The sequence below is a fragment of the Brachycentrus maculatus genome, unplaced genomic scaffold, assembly GCF_059751285.1.
Source record: "Brachycentrus maculatus isolate JH-2025_06_01 unplaced genomic scaffold, ASM5975128v1 h1tg000059l, whole genome shotgun sequence".
In the NCBI taxonomy this organism is placed as follows: domain Eukaryota; kingdom Metazoa; phylum Arthropoda; class Insecta; order Trichoptera; family Brachycentridae; genus Brachycentrus; species Brachycentrus maculatus.
The window spans coordinates 1,005,525-1,031,441 of record NW_028280813.1 but is presented as its reverse complement, the minus strand read 5'-3'; the positions used below and the strand labels follow the sequence as shown (position 1 = coordinate 1,031,441).

The 25,917-nt window shown below is 40.1% G+C and overlaps 1 protein-coding gene across 1 annotated transcript; it reads right to left on the bottom strand.

The window, feature by feature from the left end:
• Positions 1 to 552: 552 nt before the first annotated feature.
• LOC148311716 (transferrin-like) lies at positions 553 to 25,271 on the bottom strand. The gene is made up of 15 exons (XM_088256214.1): positions 25,050 to 25,271; positions 21,790 to 21,877; positions 19,747 to 19,886; positions 18,985 to 19,136; positions 16,914 to 17,052; positions 16,015 to 16,208; positions 14,879 to 15,015; positions 13,592 to 13,761; positions 9,835 to 10,072; positions 8,290 to 8,438; positions 7,299 to 7,532; positions 6,221 to 6,328; positions 5,229 to 5,370; positions 3,725 to 3,863; positions 553 to 853 (listed from the first exon to the last, which is right to left on the bottom strand). The coding sequence occupies exons 1-15, from the start codon at positions 25,129 to 25,131 to the stop codon at positions 683 to 685; spliced, it is 2,283 nt and encodes a 760-aa protein (XP_088112340.1). The 5' UTR covers positions 25,132 to 25,271; the 3' UTR covers positions 553 to 682.
• Between the last annotated feature and the right edge of the window lie 646 nt (positions 25,272 to 25,917).

The window sequence follows — 25,917 nt, the reverse complement described above, 5'->3', positions numbered from 1 at the left end:
ATCTAATTTAGGTGTGCACAACGGAGTCCTGGTGCCAACTCTAATACATGGAGTAGGATGAAGGTATATATTGACTTAGTAAAAATGACAATCGTCCGCCTCTGTAGTGTAATGGTCAGCACGCTCGGCCGCCGTTCTGGAGGTCCCGGGTTCGATTCCCAGGGGGGTCAAATAAATATAAGTGATTTTTTCACTCTAATATTTATTCCATATTACCCTGGACCGGAGCGGAGGGCTGATCACCTTTCCTTCGTGTGTAAACGATCAATATAACACTGTGTTCATATGTATGAAGCAGTGCCCTATGCACCATTGGGGTGCGGATAAGGGTTTTATTATTATTATTATTATTAAAAATGACAAACTGCATTGACGTTTATTTTGTTCCCAAGCAAAAGTGACTTAAATGGTCCTCCTGAACATTTAACGTTTTGTTAGTTGGTCACTTTCTCCTGTACGACTACGATATATTCTTTATAAAAATGGGCGTGTAAAGACGTGCGGCTCCTAGCGTTGCCGGACGCTGACTGACTTCTGTGTTTGCGAGTAAGGCCTTAAGAGATGTGTATTATAACCGTGCGGGCATGTGGAACGGATGAGTATGGAGAGAACTTAGTTGGAAATGGAAGCAGAGGAAGACCGAGGAAAGTTTGGCATGATACACTGTGCTGGCTACTGAACACTAGAACGACAGAGCTTTTGCAATAATAAACATGAAAACGGTAGCCAACGCTGGCACTAATGGTTTGATGCTGCTGGATCCTGAACAGGAGTCTGTGTGCTTGTGCAGTTCTATGTAGTTCTTGACGTATTCATTCTCCGACGACTTGGTGGCCACCCCGATAGTAGAATCCTGAAACAGATCAAAATATGAACAAGGATTTTGACACACTAACAATATTGTGATTGATGACAGTTCTGAGACCATTGCATATATCGCTCACTCCTTTCAACAACGTCATATATCAAAAAAACTTGATTTTCAGGAGATCGTTTTTAATGTTTAAAAATAGAATAAAATGTATTAAAAATAAACATCAAGCCACTTATTGAACTTTTTACTGTGCAACAGATCTTTTAACACACTGTAGGCGGGCGCTTTGAACAATAGACTCTAGCCTATAGCGGACGTTTTTCGCGATTAGCGCAAAAATATATCGCTTTCTTAAAATTGACAATTTCTAAACCAAATAATATTTTCGATTGAAATTTTCAAAGAAATCATTTATAAGATTTGATCATCAAAAATAAATTATAATCATAATTTTTAATTAAGTATTCCGTATTTCACAATGTTAGAAGCATTGTAAACTCTAAAAATAGTATTCCCCTCCGAGGTATCATTCCCTCATCATCATCTTCTAAAGGCAGCGCCTTGTTGTGTCAGCCACTTGTCTCTGTCAGTCGCCATCCTCTTGAGCTGCGAATAGCAGGAGACGTCCATGAGCCGCTTCAAATCCTGGAAGTATGAAGTTCTTGGGCGGCCTCTTGTTCGTTTTCCCAAGATTCTTCCTTCGAAGATGTTGCTAAGAAAGGTGCTATGTCTAATTGAGTGCCCTATTAGCTTGGCCTTCCTCTTCAAAATATGATTTATAAGCTCTCTTCTTTCTTTTACGTCCTGCAACACCTTTTCGTTGGACTTCCTTACGACCCATGATGTCTTGGTCATCTTCCTCCAAACCCACATCTCAAATGCTTCAAGCCGGTCTTTTTCGTACTTTTGGATGGTCCAGGTTTCACACCCATACAACAAAACACTCCAAACAAAAGCCATTCCCTATACAATGCTAATATATTCAAATAATAAAATACCAAACAGTAAACAAAACAGTGCGAGCGGCATACCGCTTTCATAAAAAATAGTTTAATACGTGAAATGACTCAAACTAAACTGGAGATTGAGATCGCATAAAAACTCTTGATTTCTGGCGATGCCTTTACAAGCGACACACTAGCCAATCCGGACAAGGCATCTCAAATAACGTCAGCAGACTGTCGCCTAGCACCCGGGTAGCAGATTACCCTTCAACGCGTTTTATTTCACGCTGATAACAAACCCGTATATTGCCGTTTCCCGCCGATAACCGACAGTCGACAAAAACGGCATTTGCCGTGTCCCGCAGTTGACCGACAGTTCGCGAAAAACGGCAAATGCCGTGTCCCGCCGACTACGTGTTAAGGTAAAACCTGAATATTTTTTCTCTATTTGAAAAATATTTAGTATAATTAAAAAAATAATTAAACAATACCTTTCTTTCAAAATGCAAAAACAATACGGGTAAATATTAAGTTAAAAATATGCCGCTTTTGCTGGGATAAAGTACATTTTCTGGGCATTCATAAAACATGCACATGTAATACAAGAAAGTATTGGATAGTTTTTATCTGGTTGAGTCGGAAGTCGCAAGTGGTGTTAGTCTAGATCCTTGGTCGTCAAACTGCGGCCCGCGGGCCGCATGCGGCCTGCGGCTGATATTTTGATAGATTAAATATAATTTTATAAACTACGTATAAAAATTACATAAAAAATATGTTTGTAGTTCTAATAAAAATCTTGAATAATTAACTGTTTTTTCTTTCTTTTTTTTATCAGGGACGATACAGATATCTTTATCCATATCCAAATCTTTCGGATATCCGAAATAAATAAAAAATATCCGTATCCGAATTCGATATAAAAAATGATTCGGATAATTGCGGATGTTACTCCAAATTACATATTCAATTGACATGACCCGATATTAATATTTGTTTTGAGTTAACCGGATCCACGCAGCTCGCATAAGCGTATGTGTTTTAACAAGACATGCCCCATACGCGGCTGACATAAGCGTTTGTGTTTTCACTTTGCTCCAAGTTTCCAACCTCAGTTCAACTTGGAGGGATTTTTTCATGGTGTGGAACTTTGGATAAAATAATACGTCAATCCTCGGCCTTATGACATCTGTTGAAATATCTGACTAATAATTTGTAACATCACAAGGATAAATAAAACAACAGATCCCTGATTTTTCTTGCGGTCGGTAATTAGTCCGCGCCATAATCATGCCCTATATCTGTCTCACTCTCGACGCTACGCATCGCCAGTGGGTAAGAGTGACACACGATGCGTGCTTTGATTTATTTATGTTACGATCTAATTTGTTTATATTACGATATATTTCAAGAATAATGTGACACACGTGTATTATAGAGTACCAAAAAGGCACAATGAATCCCATTGAACGTTTTTGTTTAGGAAAATAAATCGTTTCATAACTAAATACATGATAAAAGTAATCATTTAAAAAACGGCGAAATACAGCCGCGCACGAGCGTCTCTTAGGAACAAAATTAACACGTTTAAAAGGTTAAGGCAGAGATTATCTTTGACTGTTTTAGCACTGCGACTAACTTTATTTTTACAATATTTTAAGTAATTAAAATCTCGATAGAGACAAAGAATATTTTAAATTGATTTCAGGGAATAGCATCAAGTGGCCACTTAAACCAGCCAATGACAGGTCATAAGCCCTGTAAATGCCTAGGTAGGGGTAGGGGTTAGCTAGGAGTATGTATAGGAGCTTCGAGCTGGAAGCTAGCGTGTAACAGTCGGCTATCGTACATAATACCCAATTCATAAGTGTGCGGCCCGCAGTGATACCTCACATTGTCCCATGTGGCCCTTGACCAGAAAAGTGTGACGACTGCTAGTCTAGATGGATCTAGGAAATGGTCTCCATACCTTGAAGAGTAGATCCTTGGTCCCGTTGAACGGAGAGAAGATCTGGAAGTTGATGAGGGAGACGGTTCCGGCGTTGTAGCCGAACCAGGTGTCCAGCTCCTGGATGAGCAGCTGAAGGCTCAGCATGTCGGCATAGTCCCTAGGGGTAAATAGGATAAAAATTTATAAAAATAGTACGTTGCATGACTTTTTTCTATGCTTTGATTAAGTATCTATGATAACAGTACGTTGCAATGACTTTTTCTATTCTCTCTAACGCTTATCCGCACCCAATGGTGCATAGGGCACTGCATCATATAAACGCAGTGTTATCTTGATCGATGAAGGAAAGGTGATCAGCTCTCTGCTTCAGGCACCAGTCCAGGGTAATAATGAATAAATATAAGAGTGAAAAAAATATATATGTATATATATATATATATATATATATATATATATATATATATATTAAATAATAATAATAAAACCCTTATCCGCACCCCAATGGTGCATAGGGCACTGCGTCATATAAACGCAGTGTTATCTTGATGGTTTACACATGAAGGAAAGGTGATCAGCCCTCCGCTTCAGGTACCAGTCCAGGGTAATATTGAATAAATATGACAGTGAAAAAATCACTTATATTTATTTTACCCCCCTTGGGAATCGAACCCGGGACCTCCAGAACGGTAGCCGATATATATATATATATATATATATATATATATATATATATATATATATATATATATATATATATATATATATATATATATATATATTTATATTTGTCCGCCTCCGTAGTGTAATGGTCAGCACGCTCGGCTGCCGTTCTGGAGGTCCCGGGCTCGATTCCCAGGGGGGGTCAAATAAATATAAGTGATTTTTTCACTGTAATATTTATTCAATATTACCCTGGACTGGTACCTGAAGCGGAGGGCTGATCACCTTTCCTTCATGTGTAAACGATCAAGATAACACTGCGTTATATGACGCAGTGCCCTATGCACCATTGGGGTGCGGATAAGGGTTTTATTATTATATATATATATTATTATTATATATATATATATATATATATATATATATATATATATATATATATATATATATATAAACTAGTCGTGTATTTTCAAATGAAACTCACTAAGGGTTAGTTTCTGGTCGCCCAAAATTAAAAAAGAAAAATCTAGGTAGACAGTTACAATCCAATTGGAAAAAAAATGATTTGTACTCTGTTCCACATACTGTTGTAATAGATACGAGTGACAAAAATGTAAGCTTGCATTTTAAATAAATAATACTAATGATGAAAAAAATGTGGAATAACATCCGGGACCTAAGAGGAAAAAATGTCCAATGGGATTCCACATTTCATCAGTAAGGGTTAAATGGTTTATTACGAGTGAAAAAAAAATCTTTGTTTTGTCTCTAAGGGCATCACCAATTAACACTGTGTGGATGAGGCGCAGTGCCCTTTGCGCCATTGGGTCAGAAGAAGTATAGATGAATGAATATGGAATACCTCCGAGCTACCACTTCTCCATCTATAGTCACGGACAGAGCGCAGTTCTCGTCCACATCGAAGCCCGGGTTGACGGCCAGAGAGTTGTTCCTGCACAACACCCGGAAGTCGTTAGGATTCAGATTGAGAGCTAGCGCCTTTTCTAAAAAGAGACAATAACGACTGTAAATTGCGGGTCGGTGAGTTGACAGGACGATTGATCGATAAAAGTTTCATTCATAATATTTTAAGTGTGCCCAAATCATGGATTATAATCACATACTTGAGAAACGCTAGAAAATATCATTTATTTATTACAAATCGCTCACTCCTTTCAAGAACGTCATAAATAAAAAATTGTCAATTTTCAGTTGTGCATGTTTTCGGAATGCCCAGAAAATGTACTATATCTCAGCAAAAGCGGCATATTTTTAACTTAATATTCACCCGCTACAGGGCAGAAAATGTTGTTTTTGCATTTTGAAGAAAAGGCATTGTTTACTTTTTTTTTTACATATATTAAATATTTTTCAAATGGAGAAAAAACCTTCAGGTTTGACCTAAAAATATCTGTTGCACAGTAAAAAGTTCAATAAGTGGCTTGATATTTATTTTTAATACATTGTATTATATTTTTAAACTTTAAAAACGTTCTCCTGAAAAATCAAGATATGACGTTCTTGAAAGGAGTGAGCGATATGTACTTTTAATTTATTATTATTAAAATAACATTTATTTGTTATTATTCTTCTTCGTCTATGTCTTGAAATATAAAAAAAAAATAATTGGAGATAATCCAGATTTGTAGTTGATTTGTATTTGGACACACTCAAAATGTTGTAAAAGTCCAGTGTAGGAACAGCAAGTTCGGGTCAAGTGATGAGGAAAGCAGCAGACAGAAGAGGTAACAGGCCCCCAGGAAGACCACCTAAACGATGGAGAGACAGCTGGACTTCCACCTCCCAGGAGCAGATGAAGTCCAGTCTGAAGGAGAAGAAGTCCAGTCTACATACCTTTAAGATATTGTCCTTCGAGGAAGGCAGCATGAGAATCAAACTGTGCCAGACATCGGAGAGCTCCGGTAGTTCCATAATACTGGTTGGATGGGTCTGCTGGACATTCTAGAATGATAGACAAGGAAAAGTATGTTAAAATACAGTTGGCAATCATCGTGTCCCTGCAGCGGAGCCAGGATATACGCGGAGTTGCCGAGCCAGGATATACGCCTTCTTCCTACGCTGCGTTTACCTTCCACGCCGCCTTGTAATATAATACCTATTACTCGCTATTTCTCTCCCCTCATACAACGGCCCGAGTACTCCACGGTTGGCAATCATCGTGTCAGTCTGCAGCCGCTCTGAGCAGCGCCCCAGTGCTGCAGCGGAGCCAGGATATACGCGGAGTTGCCGAGCCAGGATATACGCCTTCTTCCTACGCTGCGTTTACCTTCCACGCCGCCTTGTAATATAATACCTATTACTTGCTATTTCTCTCCCCTCATACAACGGCCCGAGTACTCCACGCTGAAGGTTGGCAATCATCGTGTCAGTCTGCAGCCGCTCTGAGCAGCGCCCCAGTGCTGCAGCGGAGCCAGGATATACGCGGAGTTGCCGAGCCAGGATATACGCCTTCTTCCTACGCTGCGTTTACCTTCCACGCCGCCTTGTAATATAATACCTATTACTTGCTATTTCTCTCCCCTCATACAACGGCCCGAGTACTCCACGCTGAAGGTTGGCAATCATCGTGTCAGTCTGCAGCCGCTCTGAGCAGCGCCCCAGTGCTGCAGCGGAGTCAGGATATACGCCTTCTTCCTACGCTGCGTTTACGTTCCACGCCGCCTTGTAATATAATACCTATTACTCGCTATTTCTCTCCCCTCATACAACGGCCCGAGTACTCCACGCTGAAGGTTGGCAATCATCGTGTCAGTCTGCAGCCGCTCTGAGCAGCGCCCCAGTGCTGCAGCGGAGTCAGGATATACGCCTTCTTCCTACGCTGCGTTTACGTTCCACGCCGCCTTGTAATATAATACCTACTTCTCGCTACTTCTTTCCCCTCATACAACAATCTTGAAGAATGTGTTGTTACCGTCTTCCAAGATGGCGCTGACGACGCCTTGCTCGTTGCCCCCGCGGGGGGTGAAGCCCCGGCAGCCGTCGCAGAGGCGCGCGGGGTCCACCACCTTGGAGGGGAAGTGCGCTGGGTCGTTGGCCCCCGGAGCGCAGGCGCCCCCGAAGAACAGGGCGACCTCGTTGGCATAGTCGCACTCCTTGGAGTCAATCACCTTCCGGTCGCGGGCCGCGCGGACGAACGCTGCCCAGGCTGAAAACGATGAATAATCCTTAATTTTATTGTATTATTTATTATTATTCTTCTTCTTCCTCTAACCCTTATCCGCACCCCATGGTGCATAGGGCACTGCATCATATAAACACAGTTTTATCTTGATCGTGTACCCATGAAGGAAAGGTGATCAGCCCTCCGCTTCAGGTACCAGTCCAGGGTAATATTTAATAATTATTTTACTGAAAAAAATCACTTATATTTATTTGCCCCCCCCCCCACTGAAAATCGAACCCAGGACCTCCAGTACGGCAGTTCAGCGTGCTGACCATCGCACTACGGAGGCGGACAGCATTATTCATCAAGTTCCAATTCAAATTGAGAAGTGCAAATTTAAAAAATTAAAAATGATCAGAATCGACACTAAAATCACTGTCATCAGATTCGGCAGTGACGGCAACTCGGGGATTATTGGACAACCCTGAGCGCCATCAGTTGTTCCGACGACAAAGCTCTCTTTAATTTACGTTTAAAGTGGTAAAAACAAATTCTGTTTCAATTCTAAGTATGCAAAAATATTCTCAATAGATGTCACTATGCGTTTTATTTGTACATTTTAAATAATTGATTTTTTTTAGTAAAGCCCGTTTAAGACGGCGCGTCTTAAAACGTAATTTTTGTATGATTGGCGCTCCGTTCACAGAAAATTATGCTTCTTAAAACGCTTTTGGCAGTTAACCGGTTAAGTACGTGTGGGACCTATATAGGACACAGCATTAGGGAATGATCATCTCACCTATTCCGCCATACTCCGGGAAGCAGGCGTTCTTGTCCCTCAAGTTCTCGAAGCGCGTCACGTCCTTGCCTTCCTTCACCAGTCCCAGCACGCGCGACGTAAGAGCGCGAGTCGTCTGCGTGTACACCACCGCGCTCACCTCATAGTATCTGCAAGAGTAGTCACAGATGAGCTCTATGGAGTCAGTCCCTATTCCTGACAGATCCTATACCTAATAGTCCCTATATAGATCTCCATGGGTCTGATTGGAAACCAAGAGTTTCTATAGCGGACCTGGGAATGCAGCGGGAGCATTCATAGCCTCTACCCCTCGCACTTCCTATTCCCGATATCTCTATCCCTGGCGGATAGTCCAGGACTTCTTCCAGTTGATTCCCGTCCATTTGATAGGGATTGTCAGCAATAGGGACTGTCAGGGATAGAAACTGTCAGAGATAGGGACTAGCAGAGATGGAAACTGTCAGAAATAGGGACTATCAAGGATTTGAACTGTCAAAGGTAGTGACTATCACGGGTGAGGTGTGTCAAGATAGGGAGTATCAGCGATAGGGTCTGTCAGGAATAGGGACCTAAAGGATAGGTCTCTCTAGGGATTACCAGGGATAGTGACTATCGTTTTTTCGTGTATCGGTTTCGAAGCGTACCCGTCTCTTCATCAGGACAAACACTACCACAGCATGCAAACAATACTAGCCATCACAACCACAACACTATTTACTCTATTAACCTGTTAACCGGGCGGGTCGCATAAATACGTCAAACGTAAACAATATCGGGTACGGGAAGGACATATGAATACGTCCTTGAAATATATGTTTATTATATTATATATATGGACGTATATTTTTGGAACAAAAAAGTTATTAGTCATCCATACATGTCTCGACATGAATTTAAGACTTGGAGTGAATCAGTATTCGCGCCCGTTACAAGTTGCGGAATTGGACAGCGGACCACCCGGTTAACAGGTTAATTCAATTCAATTAAATTCAATTCTTTTTAATAGATTTATATTATCCACTGACACTTGGTGATGGAATTGCATTTTTAATTTATTATTAGATTAAAACCAATATTTTTAGCTTTTCTACTTTTTTATTTGACCAGCGACCGGGTTTCGTCGTTACCGACATCATCAGACCAGTCTGATGATGTCGGTAACGACGAAACCCGGTCGCTGGTCAAATAAAAAAGTGGAAAAGCTAAAAATATTGGTTTTAATCTAATAATAAATTAAATTCAATTCAATTTATTCAACAACAAAAAAATAATATATACATAATTCAGGGCGTATATATTAAAAGTAAGCAAGAAGACTTAAAGGTGTAGAAGAATCCCGCTTCGGAAAACTCCTTCGGACACATGGAACAGGTCAATATCCAATGTGATATTGTTCAACATAGTGGTGGCTCTTCCTACAGGCATAACCATCGGCAGGTTGGTCCTGTGTATAGGAATGGGAAACAATCTATGTCGACGCTGTCTTAGGTAACTATCGGGAACATACATACGGGAATAATATTGAGAGTACTAAGGTCAGGTTACCTGCGCGCCAGGTAGCCCAGGTTGGTGTCTATGCCTACGAAGTCGGCGCGCTTGTCCTTGACCTGCTTGAGGCAGTCGAGGTGCGACGAGCCCGCCACGCAGGCCAGCTCGGGCGTGAGCCCCGCCGAGAGCGCGGCGCGGCGCACCCACTCGCACTTGCGGCCCTCCTCCGCGCTCACCACGCACCAGCGCGACGCCTTGCGGCACGCCGTGCTGTCGCTCGCAGGCAGCGGGCGACCTGGAACATTCATTTATTGATATGATTCGCTTAAAGGGGAGGTCATCTAGGTTTGTCCGACGGGGAGTCCGACGCATGAATGAACTTCTCAAAGAATTGGTTAAGAATAATGTCAATTCTTCTAACTCTTATTCGCACCCAATGGTGCATAGGGCTCTGCATCGCATTGTCGCAAATGAATCTTTTTGTAAAGGTGATTGTTTTACAAGGAGGGTCATCGAGGTTTCTCCCACGGGTAGTCCGACGTATGAATGAAGTTCTTGAAGAAATTATTAAAAATCATGTCAATTTTTCTTCTTACCCTTGCCCCCACCCATTGGTACAAACGGCACTATGTCTTACCCACGCAGTGTTATTTTGTGATTGATAACTCATGTTATGTTAGTGCTTTCATAAGCATGATCACCGTGGATCTTCCTCTAAAGGCCAAAGAAAGAGGAAGACCAAAGAATTCGTGGATGCTGCAGAAAAATAGCATGATCCCAAGGCATTCAATTCAATTCAATTCAATTCAATTTATTTAATAAAAAAATAATATGTACATTACAAACAATATTCAAGGCGTATATATTATAATAAAAGTAAGCAATAAGACTTAAAGGTGTAGAAGAATCCCGCTTCGGAAAACTCCTTCGGACACATGGAACAGATCAATATCCAATGTGATATTGTTCAACATAGCGGTAGCTCTTCCTACAGGCATAACCATCGGCAGGTTGGTCCTGTGTATAGGAATGTGAAACAATCTATGCCGACGCTGTCTTAGGTAACTATCGGGAACATACAGACCAATGCTCCGGATAATTTCAGGATTATCGATCATACCGCGCAACAATCGATAAAAATGCGTAATCAAATACACATTCCTTCTAGTCTCTAAACTATTGTAGCCAAGCATACCCTGGAGAAACTGGGCATGGCCTAGGTGACGTTGTCTAGGATAGAAGGACCTACAGCCTGAGGACGAGGAGAGCTGACCTCAACAGTCTACAAAGACGATGAGTGATATAGACAGAGCAGAGACAACAAGAAGACCAGCATCACCCCCCGCCATCTGCAGTTGACTATCCACAATGACGGGAGCTCAACAAGTTGCTCTCCAGCGCTACCATCACTCAGAGAGGCATCCTGCCCAACATCTTGGCCATGCTCCAGCCCAAGAAGACCGAGAAGAAGGCGCAATAATACGGCGGCTTCACTTTCCCCTCTTCAGACTCCGATTGACGACGTTTTTCATTATCATTTTCATATTATGTAAACAACAAAATCGTTGAACAGGTGATGAAATTCAATTATCTTGGAGTTGACATTTCGTCCGCCTTCGTAGTGTAATGGTCAGCACGCTCGGCTACCGTTCTGGAGGTCCCGGGTTCGATTCCCAAGGGGGGTAAAATAAATACAAGTGATTTTTTCACTGTAATATTTATTCAATATTACCATGGACTGGTACCTGAAGCGGAGGGCTGATCACCTTTCCTTCATGTGCAAACGATCAAGATAACAATGCGTTTATATGACACAGTGCCCTGTGCACCATTGGGGTGCGGATAAGGGTTTTATTTTTATAAATGACATTAGTAGCTACGGTGATTTATATGGTGAGAAAACAAGTCTGCAGTTATATACGGATGCCTCAGAAACTCGGTGTGGAGGAAACAAACACAAGAGAATAGAAAGTAAAATGAAAATATACAAAACATGTGTCGGACCAATAGCCACTTGTGGGATTGAGGCAAGAGCAGATACTTCCAGAACAAAATCTCCACTTGGAACTTCCGAGATGAAGACTCTCCGATCCATAACCGGAAACACATTGCGAGACCGAGTAAGGAATACCGACATCCGGAGCATGTGTAAGATGGAGGATATCGTGAGGTGGGGACGACAACGAAGGCGATACTGGAATGATCATGTAAACAGAATGTCAGACGACAGACTTCCACGTATCCCTGAAGGACGCAGACCCCCAGGCAGACCTCTGAAAAGATGGAAAGACAGGTGGGAGTCGACATCTCAAGAGCGAGATGCGGAGGCACAAACAGATCTCTAGGGTCTACAAAAAGAAGAAGAAGATTTTGATATTTTAATCTATATCTGTATAAGCGCCCTTGCGATAGTATTTTACGAAAATGGCGCTATGCCAATTATCCAAGATTAGTATTATTATGCCAGACAGTCCATAATAATACTAATCTTGGATAAATGTCCGTCTCCGTAGTGTAATAGTCAGCACGCTCGACTACTGTTCTGGAGGTCCCGGGTTCGATTCCCAGGGGGAGTAAAATAAAAATGAGTGATTTTTTCACTGTAATATTTATTCAATATTACCCTGGACTGGTACCTGAAGCGGAGGGCTGATCACCTTTCCTTCATGTGTGTTTACAAGGTCGTTTGATCAAGATAACACTGTGTTTATATGACGCAGTGCCCTATGCACCATTGGGATGCGGATAAGGGTTTTATTATTTTTATTATTAGTATTATTATTATATTATCAGGGAAATGGTAAACAAAGCATCTAAAATCTTGGTTTTGTGATTGGGGCAACAAGGGATTTTAAATCTATTGATGCATTGAAGTCCCTGTACGTTGACCTAATCAGAAGTCAGTTGGAACACGGCTCCACAGTCTGGTCTCCTCATTACGCTATACACGCTGACAGCGTACAGAGAGTACAACACAAGTTCCTTAGATACATTCATTTTACAACTAAATACATATACCCATTGTTGAGCTAGAATCTAACTGTTAGATTATAATTGCACAATGAAGAGGCTAAAATTGATAAAACCTTAGTGATAGAAGGGTAATTACTGATCTGGTCCTGTTATATAAAATCCTTACCAGCCCTGATCTCCTAAATTAAATAAAGCTTAGCGTGCGTCCAAGAGGAACTAGGCAAAAATCTGTATTGGCAGTATTAGTACAAAATGCAAACCGTGCCATGTTCTCTCCCATTCCGCAGCTTCACGCGTTAGCCAATGCTTTAGAAAGTATTATATATAAAGCCCTTATCCGCACCCCAATGGTGCATAGGGCACTGTGTCATATTAACGCAGTGTTATTTTGATCGTTTACACATGAAAGAAAGGTGATCAGCCCTCCGCTTCCGGTACCAGCCCTGGTAATATTGAATAAATATTACAGTGAAAAAATCACTTATATTTATTTTACCCCCCTTGGGAATCGAACCCGGGACCTCCAGAACGGTAGCCGAGCGTGCTGACCATTACACTACGGAGGCGGACTAAAAGAAAGTATAGATTTATTTAATATATTGTTATCCACCTTGAAGTGTGTACTTTCTCAGCATTTCTTCTCCATGTTATAATGGATAAATGTAAACGCTGTGTTTCAATCTCTCTCGCTGCTCGCTGATGGTGTGTGAAGGAGACGTGTATTGACCAGTGCTTACTATTTGTTATTTTATTATTATTTTATGTTTTATGACTACTTACTCTGTATGTATTATGTTAAAGGCTTTAGCCGTTCAATAAATAAATAAGTGTCTTTGTGTACCTGCTGTGACGTATTCGGTGAGAGGCTTCGGAGACGTCTGGTAGACCAAGATGTCGGAAATGTCTGAGAACATAATGGCGTCTAAGTTCTCGACCCAGGCACCCTTTATGTTGACACGGCCATTGGGCATCCAAGTTCTCAAATTAGCCAGTAGAGGTGCTGCGATCGAACTAAAAGGCAAACAAGTATTAACTCTAACCACTCTGTAGGCCAGACATTCTGGCCCGTATGATTCTAGTAGGCAGCTCCGTGGGCCACAATGTCTGGCCCGGCGCAGGTATAACTCTAATCACTGATTTTTCTGTCACCCGAGTATATTCTACCAACAAATATTTCAGATAAATACAGTTAATCTTAATTAACATGGTCATACGAATTGCCAGACAGGGTGTCCCAAAATTAGGGAACCAAAATATTTATTTTAATGGTTGAAAAACATCACATTTTTTTGATCGGAGTAGCTGATCAGTTATGAGAAAAAATGGTCAGAGTGGAAAAGGTTAACTTTAAACCTTTCCCGTTAGTATAATTTGTATTGCACTATATTCCATTTCTTGTAATATGTTTTTCATTGTTTGTGAACCATAAATTTAATTTTTTTAAAGTTACATATCCCTGATACTTTAAGTGCGTCCAATTTTTTTTTTTTTTAACTTCTCATCAAAGATGAAGAAGAATATGGAAGTCTGGGCATTTACGGGGCTGACGACCGTCATAGGCTGGTTTAAGTGATCACTTTACACACGTGTAACATTCGCCAATTCTACCCATTATTGACAACCACACTACTCAAATTCTACTTAATAAAAAGCTTCTTTACATCTCACCAATAGATGTCTCTAGTGAAGTTCTAGTGATTCAAGAACAAGGTTTCTAAATTGGTTCATATATATAGAACTTGAGTAGTGTGGTTATCAATAATGGGTAGAATTGGTGAATGTTACACGTGTGTAAAGTGATCACTTAAACCAGCCTATGACGGTCGTCAGCCCCGTAAATGCCCAGACTTCCATATTCTTCTTCATCTTTGATGCGATGTTAAAAAATAATATGAAAATAACTCCTGTAATATATCCTGGATATAATCCAGATTTTGTGAACAAGTATTTGGACACACTCAAAATGTTCCAAATTTTTGTTTACGGTGCTGGGTTTGTTCACATAGGAGATATTTATGTATTGATGCTACGTATCAATATATTGATACCACACAGTTGTAGCGCGCAGTTGTTAGAGTGGAATAAATAAAATGTCAAAATTAAGCATAAATAACACACGGTGACTTACTTTCTTGCAATGACTGCGGCCCACGGCTGGCGTACCCACGCGCAGGGCGCGCTGGAGGGGGGAGCATTACCGGTGAACGGAATCGTTGTACCATTTTCACACAGCAAGGCATAGTCGTATATCTCAGTCGCGTTATTCTAGGTCAAAAAACCAAAAGTTAGTTCAGTATACCTGCAGTCGGAATGGGTGCAGAGTGTAAGGGAGCACTGCCCGCAGAATGGAGGTCAGACTACTCCCTGAATGGTAGAACAGTGTACGGTAGATGTACCCGCAGTCGGAATGGGTGCAGAGTGTAAGGGAGCACTGCCCGCAGAATGGAGGTCAGACTACTCCCTGAATGGTAGAACAGTGTACGGTAGATGTACCCGCAGTCGGAATGGGTGCACAGTGTAAGGGAGCACTGCCCGCAGAATGGAGGTCAGACTACTCCCTGAATGGTAGAACAGTGTACGGTAGATGTACCCGCAGTCGGAATGGGTGCAGAGTGTAAGGGAGCACTGCCCGCAGAATGGAGGTCAGACTACTCCCCGAATGGTAGAACAGTGTACGGTAGATGTACCCGCAGTCGGAATGGGTGCAGAGTGTAAGGGAGCACTGCCCGCAGAATGGAGGTCAGACTACTCCCTGAATGGTAGAACAGTGTACGGTAGATGTACCCGCAGTCGGAATGGGTGCACAGTGTAAGGGAGCACTGCCCGCAGAATGGAGGTCAGACTACTCCCTGAATGGTAGAACAGTGTACGGTAGATGTACCCGCAGTCGGAATGGGTGCACAGTGTAAGGGAGCACTGCCCGCAGAATGGAGGTCAGACTACTCCCTGAATGGTAGAACAGTGTACGGTAGATGTACCTGCAGTCGGAATGGGTGCAGAGTGTAAGGGAGCACTGCCCGCAGAATGGAGGTCAGACTACTCCCTGAATGGTAGAACAGTGTACGGTAGATATACCCGCAGTCGGAATGGGTGCAGAGTGTAAGGGAGCACTGCCCGCAGAATGGAGGTCAGACTACTCCCTGAATGGTAGAACAGTGTACGGTAGATGTACCTGCAGTCGGAATGGGTGCAGAGTGTAAGGGAGCACTGCCCGCAGAATGGAGGTCAGACTACTCCCTGAATGGTAGAACAGTGTAGAATTACCTTGAATGCTTCCTCGAGGTGCTTGTATGCCACATAAGCCACTGAGCCTCTTCCAGTCTTGAGGCAAGTCATAGCTTGCAGATGAGAGTTGGTCTGAGCTCCTGGGTATATGCGAGGTTCGATGAACTGGTATGCATCGCAATTTGAACTTGCATCCATGGTACATAGGGAGCACAGCTTCGGATATTTCATTTCTATATTAAAACCAAAATTAAATTAGTCCATTAAAATGAAAATCATCATCCACTCACGTTCCCAACAACCCACTGAATTGATGACCAAACATTGACCAAAAAAAAAAAACTAACTAACCATCACGCCGCTTCCCCGCAGGGGTAGGCAGAGAGAATAGAGCGCCACACCACTCCGTCCTTGCAAACATTCTTCGCCTCTTCCACGTTCATGCATCTCCTCATACATACCCGCCGATTATTACGACTCCTAACCTGACCACTTTCAAGTATTTGGCATACCTGATCTTGTCATGTTTTTCTCGGTCTTCCTCTGCTTCTTTTCCCACTATCACATTCGCCTCATAAATTTGTTTTACCGTTCTATCCTCAATCATTCGTTCCACATGTCCAAGCCATCTCAACACACCTTTCTTAATTTTATCGATAATGCTTATCTCAGCTTTGCATTCCTTCCTTATTTCACTATTCGCACATCTATCATACATCGTTTTGTCACACATTCTTCTGAGAGATCGCATTTCGACCAACATAACTTTCATAAGAATAGCATTATCGGAATATTTTTTTTAATTGGTCATAGTTTTGTTAATTAATGCTGTATAATATATTGTTTTGGCTGTAAAAATCCCAAATAAAATAAAAATTAAATTAAATAAAAAATAAAATATCAACGGAATGGTCTTGATAGCGTCGAGAACCGCTTACTCAAGTTTCGGTCTTCCTCAGGGTCCAGCAGCCAGGGTCCGGGTCTGCAGGCAGCATTGAAGAACTCTCCCAGAGCTGCCGCTTCGTCTTCTGCAGCGGATTTAGAGTTGGACGAACACTTTTGAGATCCAGCCACGATCTGAATTAAAAGATGAAGAAAATTGGATTAATTTTCGAGATAATAATAATAATAATAATAATAAATTTGGATAACTTATATGGCGCCATTTTCGTAAAAAATATACCTCAAGGGCGCTTAACGGTGAATGAATTGGGGAAAATATTGTGGTGGAAATGATTTAGCAAACAAATGTGTTTTTAGTCTTTTTCTAAAGATCATCTCACTCTCACTGTTTCTAACCATTGGTGGAAGAGCATTCCACGCCGTCGGTCCTGCAACAGCAAAGGCACGCTCGCCAAATTTAGTGCGTTGGTTGCGAGCTGGTAAGATAACTTTGCCCATTGCAGATGTTGTAGCCGATGGAAGCGTGAGACGTCTATCAACCAATTCATCTGGAATACACAGCTCCTTAAGATACTCTGGAGCCATATTGTGTATTGATTTATACATGAGTAGGCAGAGTTCATACTGAACCCTTTCGGGAAAGCGTAACCGGTGGAGTTTGCGAAGTAGTGGGGTGATGTGACTGAATTTAGAAATTCCAAAAATTAGTCTCGCTGCTGCGTTTAACACTGATTGCAGTCGAGTCATTTTATTGTTTGGTAGACCCGTGTATATACCGTTACAATAATCTACTCTCGATAGTACAAACGTAAAAAAAATGTAAATGATTGCCAGCGAGACCAAAAAATTGGTATTATTTTTTGACATCTCATCAAAGATGAAGAAGAACAATAGATGTCTCTAGTGAAGTTCTAGTGATTCATGAACAAGGTTTCTAAATTGGTTCATATATATAGAACTTCCAAGAATTTCAGTAGTGTGGTTGTCAATAATGGGTAGAATTGGTGAATGTTACACGTGTGTAAAGTGATCACTTAAACCAGCCTATGACGGTCGTAAGCCCCGTAAATGCCCAGACTTCCATGTTCTTCTTCATCTTTGATGAGATGACAAACAATAATATGAAAATAACTCCTGTAATTGGAGATAATCCAGATTTTGTGAACAAGTATTTGGACACACTCAAAATGTTGTAAACAATTGGTAGTTGAGTCGACTGTGGACTCGCCCAGATGGGAGCATTCTAAATATGGAGCCATAGAAGGATGCTCAGACTATCATGGGCTGGGAGAGGCACACTTCGCTCACTCCTTTCAAGAACGCCATAAATAAAATAAAAAAGTATCAAAAATAAATATCAAGCCACTTATTGAACTTTTTACTGTGCAACAGATCTTTTTAGGTAAAACCTGAAGGTTTTTTCTCCATTTGAAAATATTTAGTACATTAAAAAATTATTAAACAATACCTTTTCTTCAAAATGCAAAAACAACACATTCTGCCCTGTAGCGGGTAAATATTAAGTTAAAAATATGCCGCTTTTGCTGGGATATAGTAAATTTTCTGAGCATTCCGAAAACATGCACAACTGAAAATTGTCGATTTTTGATTAATGACTGTTACTGCTAACGGTACTGGAACACTTTAGATTAGGAAGACGGAAACGCGCAAATGAAGACAATTTATTTATTAAAAAAACACAAAGTTATAAGAACATAGGGTCACAAATATATCGAAAATTACAAACTTATTAAGGCGAGAAGAACAAAGCGACACCAATATAAAAACAGAGCGAGTGCGGCGTATACACGTTTTGAATATTATTTAATCTGAGCACACAAAATTTTGTCCGCCACCCCTTATATACGATTTTAAAGGAGCTACATGTGTTGGGGACAAAATTATAAACTAAATAGAAGTCGATGAACTGCGTCTCTTTGTTCTTCTCGCGTTCATTTTTTAATACTATTTTAATACATAAATTATTCTGAAAAATACACAGATTTTGGCCGAAACAATGACGTTGTTGAAAGGAGTGAGCGATATGTAGAAGTTCCACACCCAAACTAGATTGCAGCATTCCAAATGTGATGCCAATACCTTTACCTTCTTTTCGAAGTATTCCAGAACTCTATCGGACCACATCTGCTCCCGGCTCTTCCCGTATCCCGGATGACACAGTCCTCCCTTGGAGAGGCCGTTGAGTCCTCCCGCGTGTCCTGCTTTTACGACGGCTACAGACTCAAACGCGAAGTTCACTGAAAACAGAAAAAATTAACAGAATTAGCCATGAAGATGGACGCTGATCAATACATTATCACTAACCTTTCATATTATTTTTTGACATCTCAACATAGATGAAGATTTTCAGATGTGCATGTTTTCGGAATGCCCAGAAAATATACTATATCCCAGCAAAAGCGGCATATTTTTAACTTAATATTTACCCGCTACAGGGCAGAAAGTGTTGTTTTTGCATTTTAAAGAAAAGGTATTGATTAAGTATTTTTTTAAATATACTAAATATTTTTCAAATGGAGAAAAAACATTCAGGTGTTACCTAAAAAGATCTGTTGCACAATAAAAAGTTCAATGAGTGGCTTGATATTTATTTTTAATATCATATTTTTAAACTTTTAAAACGATCTCCTGAAAAATCAAGTTTTTTGATATATGACGTTGTTGAAAGGAGTGAGCGATATGTGAAGGCACAAAGTACAGAGGACGATTCTTTTTAACCTACATGGACCAAATTATCTCCGACATGCGCTGTAGCGGATACGCCGAGTTGAAGAGACGGGTGGAGGATAGAGGCTGACCATGAAAGAAGCAAACCAATTATCATACAGATGAAGGAGATGAACTTACTGTATGTCCTGTCTTGATGCTTGACGCTCGCCACGACGCTGTATTGTTCCGGCTGAGCTGCAGCAGCTAAGAGAGCCTCTTCAGCTGTCAGGACTACGAAATCAGCTTCCCCCTTATCCATCTTCAATAAACAATCCACGCTGCAAAAAAGAACATCAATTTTAATGACATCACATGTCGCTCACTCCTTTCAAGAACGTCATAAATCAAAAATCGTCAATTTTCAGTTGTGCGTGTTTTCGGAATACCCAGAAAATGTACTATATCCCAGCAAAAGAGGCATATTTTTAACTTAATATTTACCCGCTGCAGGGCAGAAAGTGTTGTTTTCACATTTTGAAGAAAAGGTATTGTTTAATTATTTTTTTAAACATATTAAATATTTTTCAAATGGAGAAAAAACCTTCAGGTTTTTCCTAAAAAGATCTGTTGCACAGTAAAAAGTTCAATAAGTGGCTTAATACATTGTGTTATATTTTTAAACTTTAAAAACGTTCTCCTGAAAATCAAGTTGTTTGATTTATGACGTTCTTGAAAGGAGTGAGTGATATGTTCCCGAGGCTTTTGCGGCAGTTCTTTGAGACTTTTTACTATTTGTTAAGGTCCTCATTACAAAGTTACATTTCCAATATTGCACAAAAAAAACCCTTTGAATGCAAATCTGTTCTGTGTACTGTGTGCTATCGAAATTTTAATTAAAGTGGTGACAAAACGTGATCAATCCTGTGTTAAACCAATATGAAATCATAAAATCGTACCAAAACGTAAAAAAAATTCAAGCTAGAATTCCTAATTACTTACTACTGCTACCCTTACACCATTTCACCACAGGGGTAGGCAAAAAGGATGGAACCATACTCTTCTGTCCTGACATATACACCTCGCCTCCTTCACATCCATACATCTAGTCATACATACCCTCCGATTGCGCAGACTTTTGACACCACCAGATTTTAGGTTCTGATTGATCTGATCGTGCCAAGTCTTTTTCGGTCGTCCACGTTCTGTTTTCCCTCTCACATTCGCCACATATATTTTCTTAGTCATTCTCTCGCTATCCATTCGCTCCACATGTCCATACCACCGCAAAGAGCTCTTTCTAATCTTTTCAATTATTCCTCGTTCAGCCTTACATTCCTTTCTTATATCTTCGTTTTTAATTCTGTCATACAATGATTTTCCACACATTCGTCTGAGGGAGCGCATTTCAACAGCATTCACTCTGCTTTCACTCTCATTCACTCTGCAATCAAGTTTCTGTGCTGGAAGCACAGAAACTTGATTGCTTTTAATTAAAGACATTCAAATTTTACAGGCCCTCGATTTTATAATATGCTCCCACAAGAAATATTATGTTCAGTTGGAAATAAATTCAAAATGCACACAAAAGAATGGCTCCTAAAAGTTGGAAGACCCCAGCTGGAGCAGCAAATAAAAGTTTGTGTGTGATTAATCTATGTGTCAGTGTTTTATAATTATATAATCCTATTTTCTAATTTTATATTATATATATATATATATATATATATATATATATATATATATATATATATATATATATATATATATATATATATATATATATACTATACACATATTTACTGGTTACTAGGATACTTTTCATACTTATTTTCATTGTTTCATACTTATTTTCATTGTTTCATACTTATTTGCATGTTTAGCCTCGTAATGCCGTTTAATGTTATACTTTTTCAAGTTAGAAACAGAATCATTGCATATCAGGCATGTTGGCTTTGTTTTAAATTCCACGAAAAAATAGTTTATAGTCCATCTGTCTTAAAAACTTGTCAGTTCTTCTGTTACTCTTCTCTTCTTCAGGCCGACGTCTTTACTACTTGACGCCATTATGGGGCTTGAAATTGTCAGGATAGTGAGATACTCCCATATACGGGATATGATACGAACTACGCACGACGGAATGTTCTTTTGGTGGTTTTGTATACACTAAAGGAAAAAATGAGTGAATTGCTTCGCGGGCCGCGGGTTGGCCACCCTTGCTGTCATATTTCCAAGTGGACTTACGTATCGGAAACGGTAACACACGAGACAGAGTCGCCGGCTTCCATCGCCTGGCAGGCCGCTACGTTGGCAGGACTGGCGCATATTTTATCTGGAAAACAACGACAAATAAAAATACATTTTTTTTAAATATTATTTTCAATTCTTTTGCATTTCACAGTGTATTATAATTCATTCATTCATTCAAACCCTTATCCGCACCCCAATGGTGCATAGGGCACTGCATCATATAAATGCAGTGTTATCTTGATCGTTTAACACATGAAGGAAAGGTGATCAGCCCTCCGCTTCAGGTACCAGTCCAGGGTGATATTGATTTAATATAAGAGTGAAAAAATCACTTTTATTTGTTTGACCCACCTGGGAATCGAACCCGGGACCATCAGTACGGTAGCCGAGCGTGCTGACCATAACAATACGGATGCGGACAATTATAATTACTAGTACAATTTATATATAAATATATTATATACAATTTATATACTAGTACAATTTATATATAAATATATAGTACAATTTATATATAAAAAAAATATATATATATATATATATATATATATATATATATATATATATATATATATATATATATATATATATATATACATATATATATATATATATATATATATATATATATATATATATATATATATATATATATATATATATATATATATATATATATATATATATATATATATATATATATATATATATATATATATATATATATATATATATATATATATATATATATATATATATATATATATATATATATATATATATATATATATATATATATATATATATATATATATATATATATATATATATATATAATTGAGTGTCTCCAAATAATTGTTCATAAATCTGGATTATCTTCAATTATAGGAGTAATTATTCATATTATTTTTTGACATCTCATCAAAGATGAAGAAGAGTATGGAAGTCTGGACATTTACGGGGCTGACGACCGTCATAGGCTGGTTTAAGTGATCACTTTACACACGTGTAACATTCACCAATTCTACCCATTATTGACAACCACACTACTCAAATTCTTGGATGTTCTATTTATATATATGAACCAATTTAGAAACCTTGTTCTTGAATCACTAGAACTTCACTAGAGACATCTATTGGTGAGATTAAAAGAAGCTTTTTACAAAGCAGAAACTCTTATATTATTATCTTAAGTATTTGGGCACACTCAAAATATCTGACATATCGACCATGCCAAGTTTTCCTCGGTCTTTCTCTGCTTCTATTACCTACTGCATTCGCCTCATAAACTTTGTTTTACAGTTCTTTCCTCACTCATTGGTTCCACACGCCCAAACCATCCCAACACACCTTCCTTAGTTTTATCGATAATGCTTATCTCAGCCTTGCATTTTTAATATACTAAAATTCTAGGAAAATTGTCTCGTTCAATACAGTCATTCTTGTGTATTTATTTATTAAATTTCTTGTATAAACATGCTGATTACGTAGAAGCAATATTGAAATAGGATCAGGTAAGGAGTTGAAGGGGAAAGGTAGAAGAAAGCAAAGTAAGGATTATGTGATGGACAGTTTCTTCAAACCCTTATCCGCACCCCAATGGTGCATAGGGCACTGCGTCATATAAACGCAGAGTGTTATCTTGATCGTTTTCACATGAAGGAAAGGTGATCAGCCCTCCGCTTCAGGTACCGGGGTTATATTAGAGTTTGAAAAATTATTTGTGTTTATTTGACCCCTCCATGGGAATCGAACCCGGGACTTACAGAACAGTAGCTGGGCGTGCTGACCACTGCACTATGGAGGTGGACAGTTAGAGTCCCAAAATATTTGAAGTAATGTTTCAGACGTTTTGCATTTTTTCATATCAAAACAGATATGTACTTCAATATTACTTCCTTATACATACTCGCCAATCATTCCTACTCTTGACCTGTCCACGCCTAGTTTTCCTCGGTCTTCCTCTGCTGCTATTTACAACTAGATTACCTCATGGCCCACGCCTAAACCATCCCAAGCCGCCCTCCTTAGTTTGCTGGATAGTACTCATCTCAGCCTTGCACCCTTTCCTTATATCACCATTGGAACATCTACCATACACGGTCTTGCCGCACTGAGAGATGGCATCCCGACTGCATCCAGTCTACTCTCATCCTTCCCAAACCATCCCAAGCCGCCTTCCTTAGTTTGCTGGATAGTACTCATCTCAGCCTTGCACCCTTTCCTTATATCACCATTGGAACATCTACCATACACGGTCTTGCCGCACTGAGAGATGGCATCCCGACTGCATCCAGTCTACTCTCATCCTTCCCAAACCATCCCAAGCCGCCTTCCTTAGTTTGCTGGATGGTGCTCATCTCAGCCTTGCACCCTTTCCTTATATCACCATTGGAACATCTACCATACATGGTCTTGCCGCACTGAGAGATGGCATCCCGACTGCATCCAGTCTACTCTCATCCTTCCCAAACCATCCCAAGCCGCCTTCCTTAGTTTGCTGGATAGTGCCCATCTCAGCCTTGCACCCTTTCCTTATATCACCATTGGAACATCTACCATACATGGTCTTGCCGCACTGAGAGATGGCATCCCGACTGCATCCAGTCTACTCTCATCCTTCCCAAACCATCCCAAGCCGCCTTCCTTAGTTTTATAATGCTTATCTCAGCCTTGCATTCTTTATGTACTAAAATTCTAGGAAAAATGTCTCTATCATTGCAGTCTGCATCCATTCATAAAAAAGCCTAGCTAATACCGGGATTGGCAGAAAGAATAGACTTCCTTCCACACATCTTCACCCTTTCCACATTCATGCATCTCCTCACACATACCCGCCCATTTTTCAACTCTTGACTTGTTCACGCCCAAGTATTTCAAGTACTTGATCGCCCTAAGTATTCCTCGGTCTACCCCTGCTCCAATTACCAACCACATTCACCTCATAAATTACTTTTACAGCCTCTCTCTTGACATGTTCACGCCCAAATCTCTCAAGTACTTGATCATGCCAAGCATTCCTCGGTCTTCCCCTGCTTCAATTACCAACCACATTCACCTCATGAATTACTTTTACTGCCTCATCTCTTGACTTGTCCACGCCCAAGTATTTCAAGTTCATGCCAAGTATTCCTAGGTCTTCCCCTGTCCCTATTTCCAACTACATTCGCCTCATAACTGATTTTACCATTCTTCCCTCATTCTCACAGTTCAGACACACCAATTTTCTTCTTCTAATATCTTCAAATACTTACATAACGGATCTAGAGCTCCGGCGTGTTGAAAACACGCCAAAATCGCCAGCAGGACGAAAACGGTTGCGCGTCTGGCGGCCATCTTGTTACGATTCTAACGGCGGAAGTCGAAATGTGCCAAAATCACTGGAACATCGCTGCAAAGCCACGCCCGAAATTTGAAAAACTGTCACTTGGAACGCGGAACGGGACGAATTCGAATTTAAATTGAAACTCTGGCGTTTCCGGTAGCGGCTGCGTTCAGAATTCGAGAGGAATCGTTAGAATTTGGAATTTTGAATTTTGAAAATGCAGCGGACCTGTTCCAACGCCGTTGGGACTCAAAATGGCGGCTGCGCGCCGGTGGCGAAGGGTTGCCTATCTTATCTTATCTTTACAGATACTTAAGATAAGAAAATATGAGTATTTTCCACGAATGGACGCCGTACATCGATCAATCTGACGATTGTTCATTCAAATACCGAGTAAAACTATGAGTCTGAATGAGTTAGCACACCTCTTTGAAGTAAATCATAAGGAAAATGGATTGAATAGTGATTCATGAACAAGGTTTCTAAATTGGTTCATATATATAGAACTTCCAAGAATTTGAGTAGTGTGGTTGTCAATAATGGGTAGAATTGGTGAATGTTACACGTGTGTAAAGTGATCACTTAAACCAGCCTATGACGGTCGTCAGCCCGTAAATGCCCAGACTTCCATATTCTTCTTCATCTTTGATGAGATGTCAAAAACTAATAGGAAAATGGATATTTGCCAGACGGGAGTAATATCTAATTTAACATACTCAACCTATAAAGGATTGTATTAGACTCGTGAAGTGTTTATAACACCCGATATAATCAATATTTTCATTCATCATTTTCTT

Excerpts from the sequence above, each read along its gene's own strand:
- LOC148311716 (XM_088256214.1), bottom strand. The coding sequence starts at position 25,131 with ATGGCCGCCAGACGCGCAACCGTTTTCGTCCTGCTGGCGATTTTGGCG. Across the intron at positions 19,887-21,789 it reads TGTGTTACCGTTTCCGATAC|CGTGGATTGTTTATTGAAGA; the intron begins GTAAGTCCACTT and ends TCTTTTTTGCAG. Across the intron at positions 16,209-16,913 it reads TGAGGAAGACCGAAACTTGA|AAATGAAATATCCGAAGCTG; the intron begins GTAAGCGGTTCT and ends GTTTTAATATAG.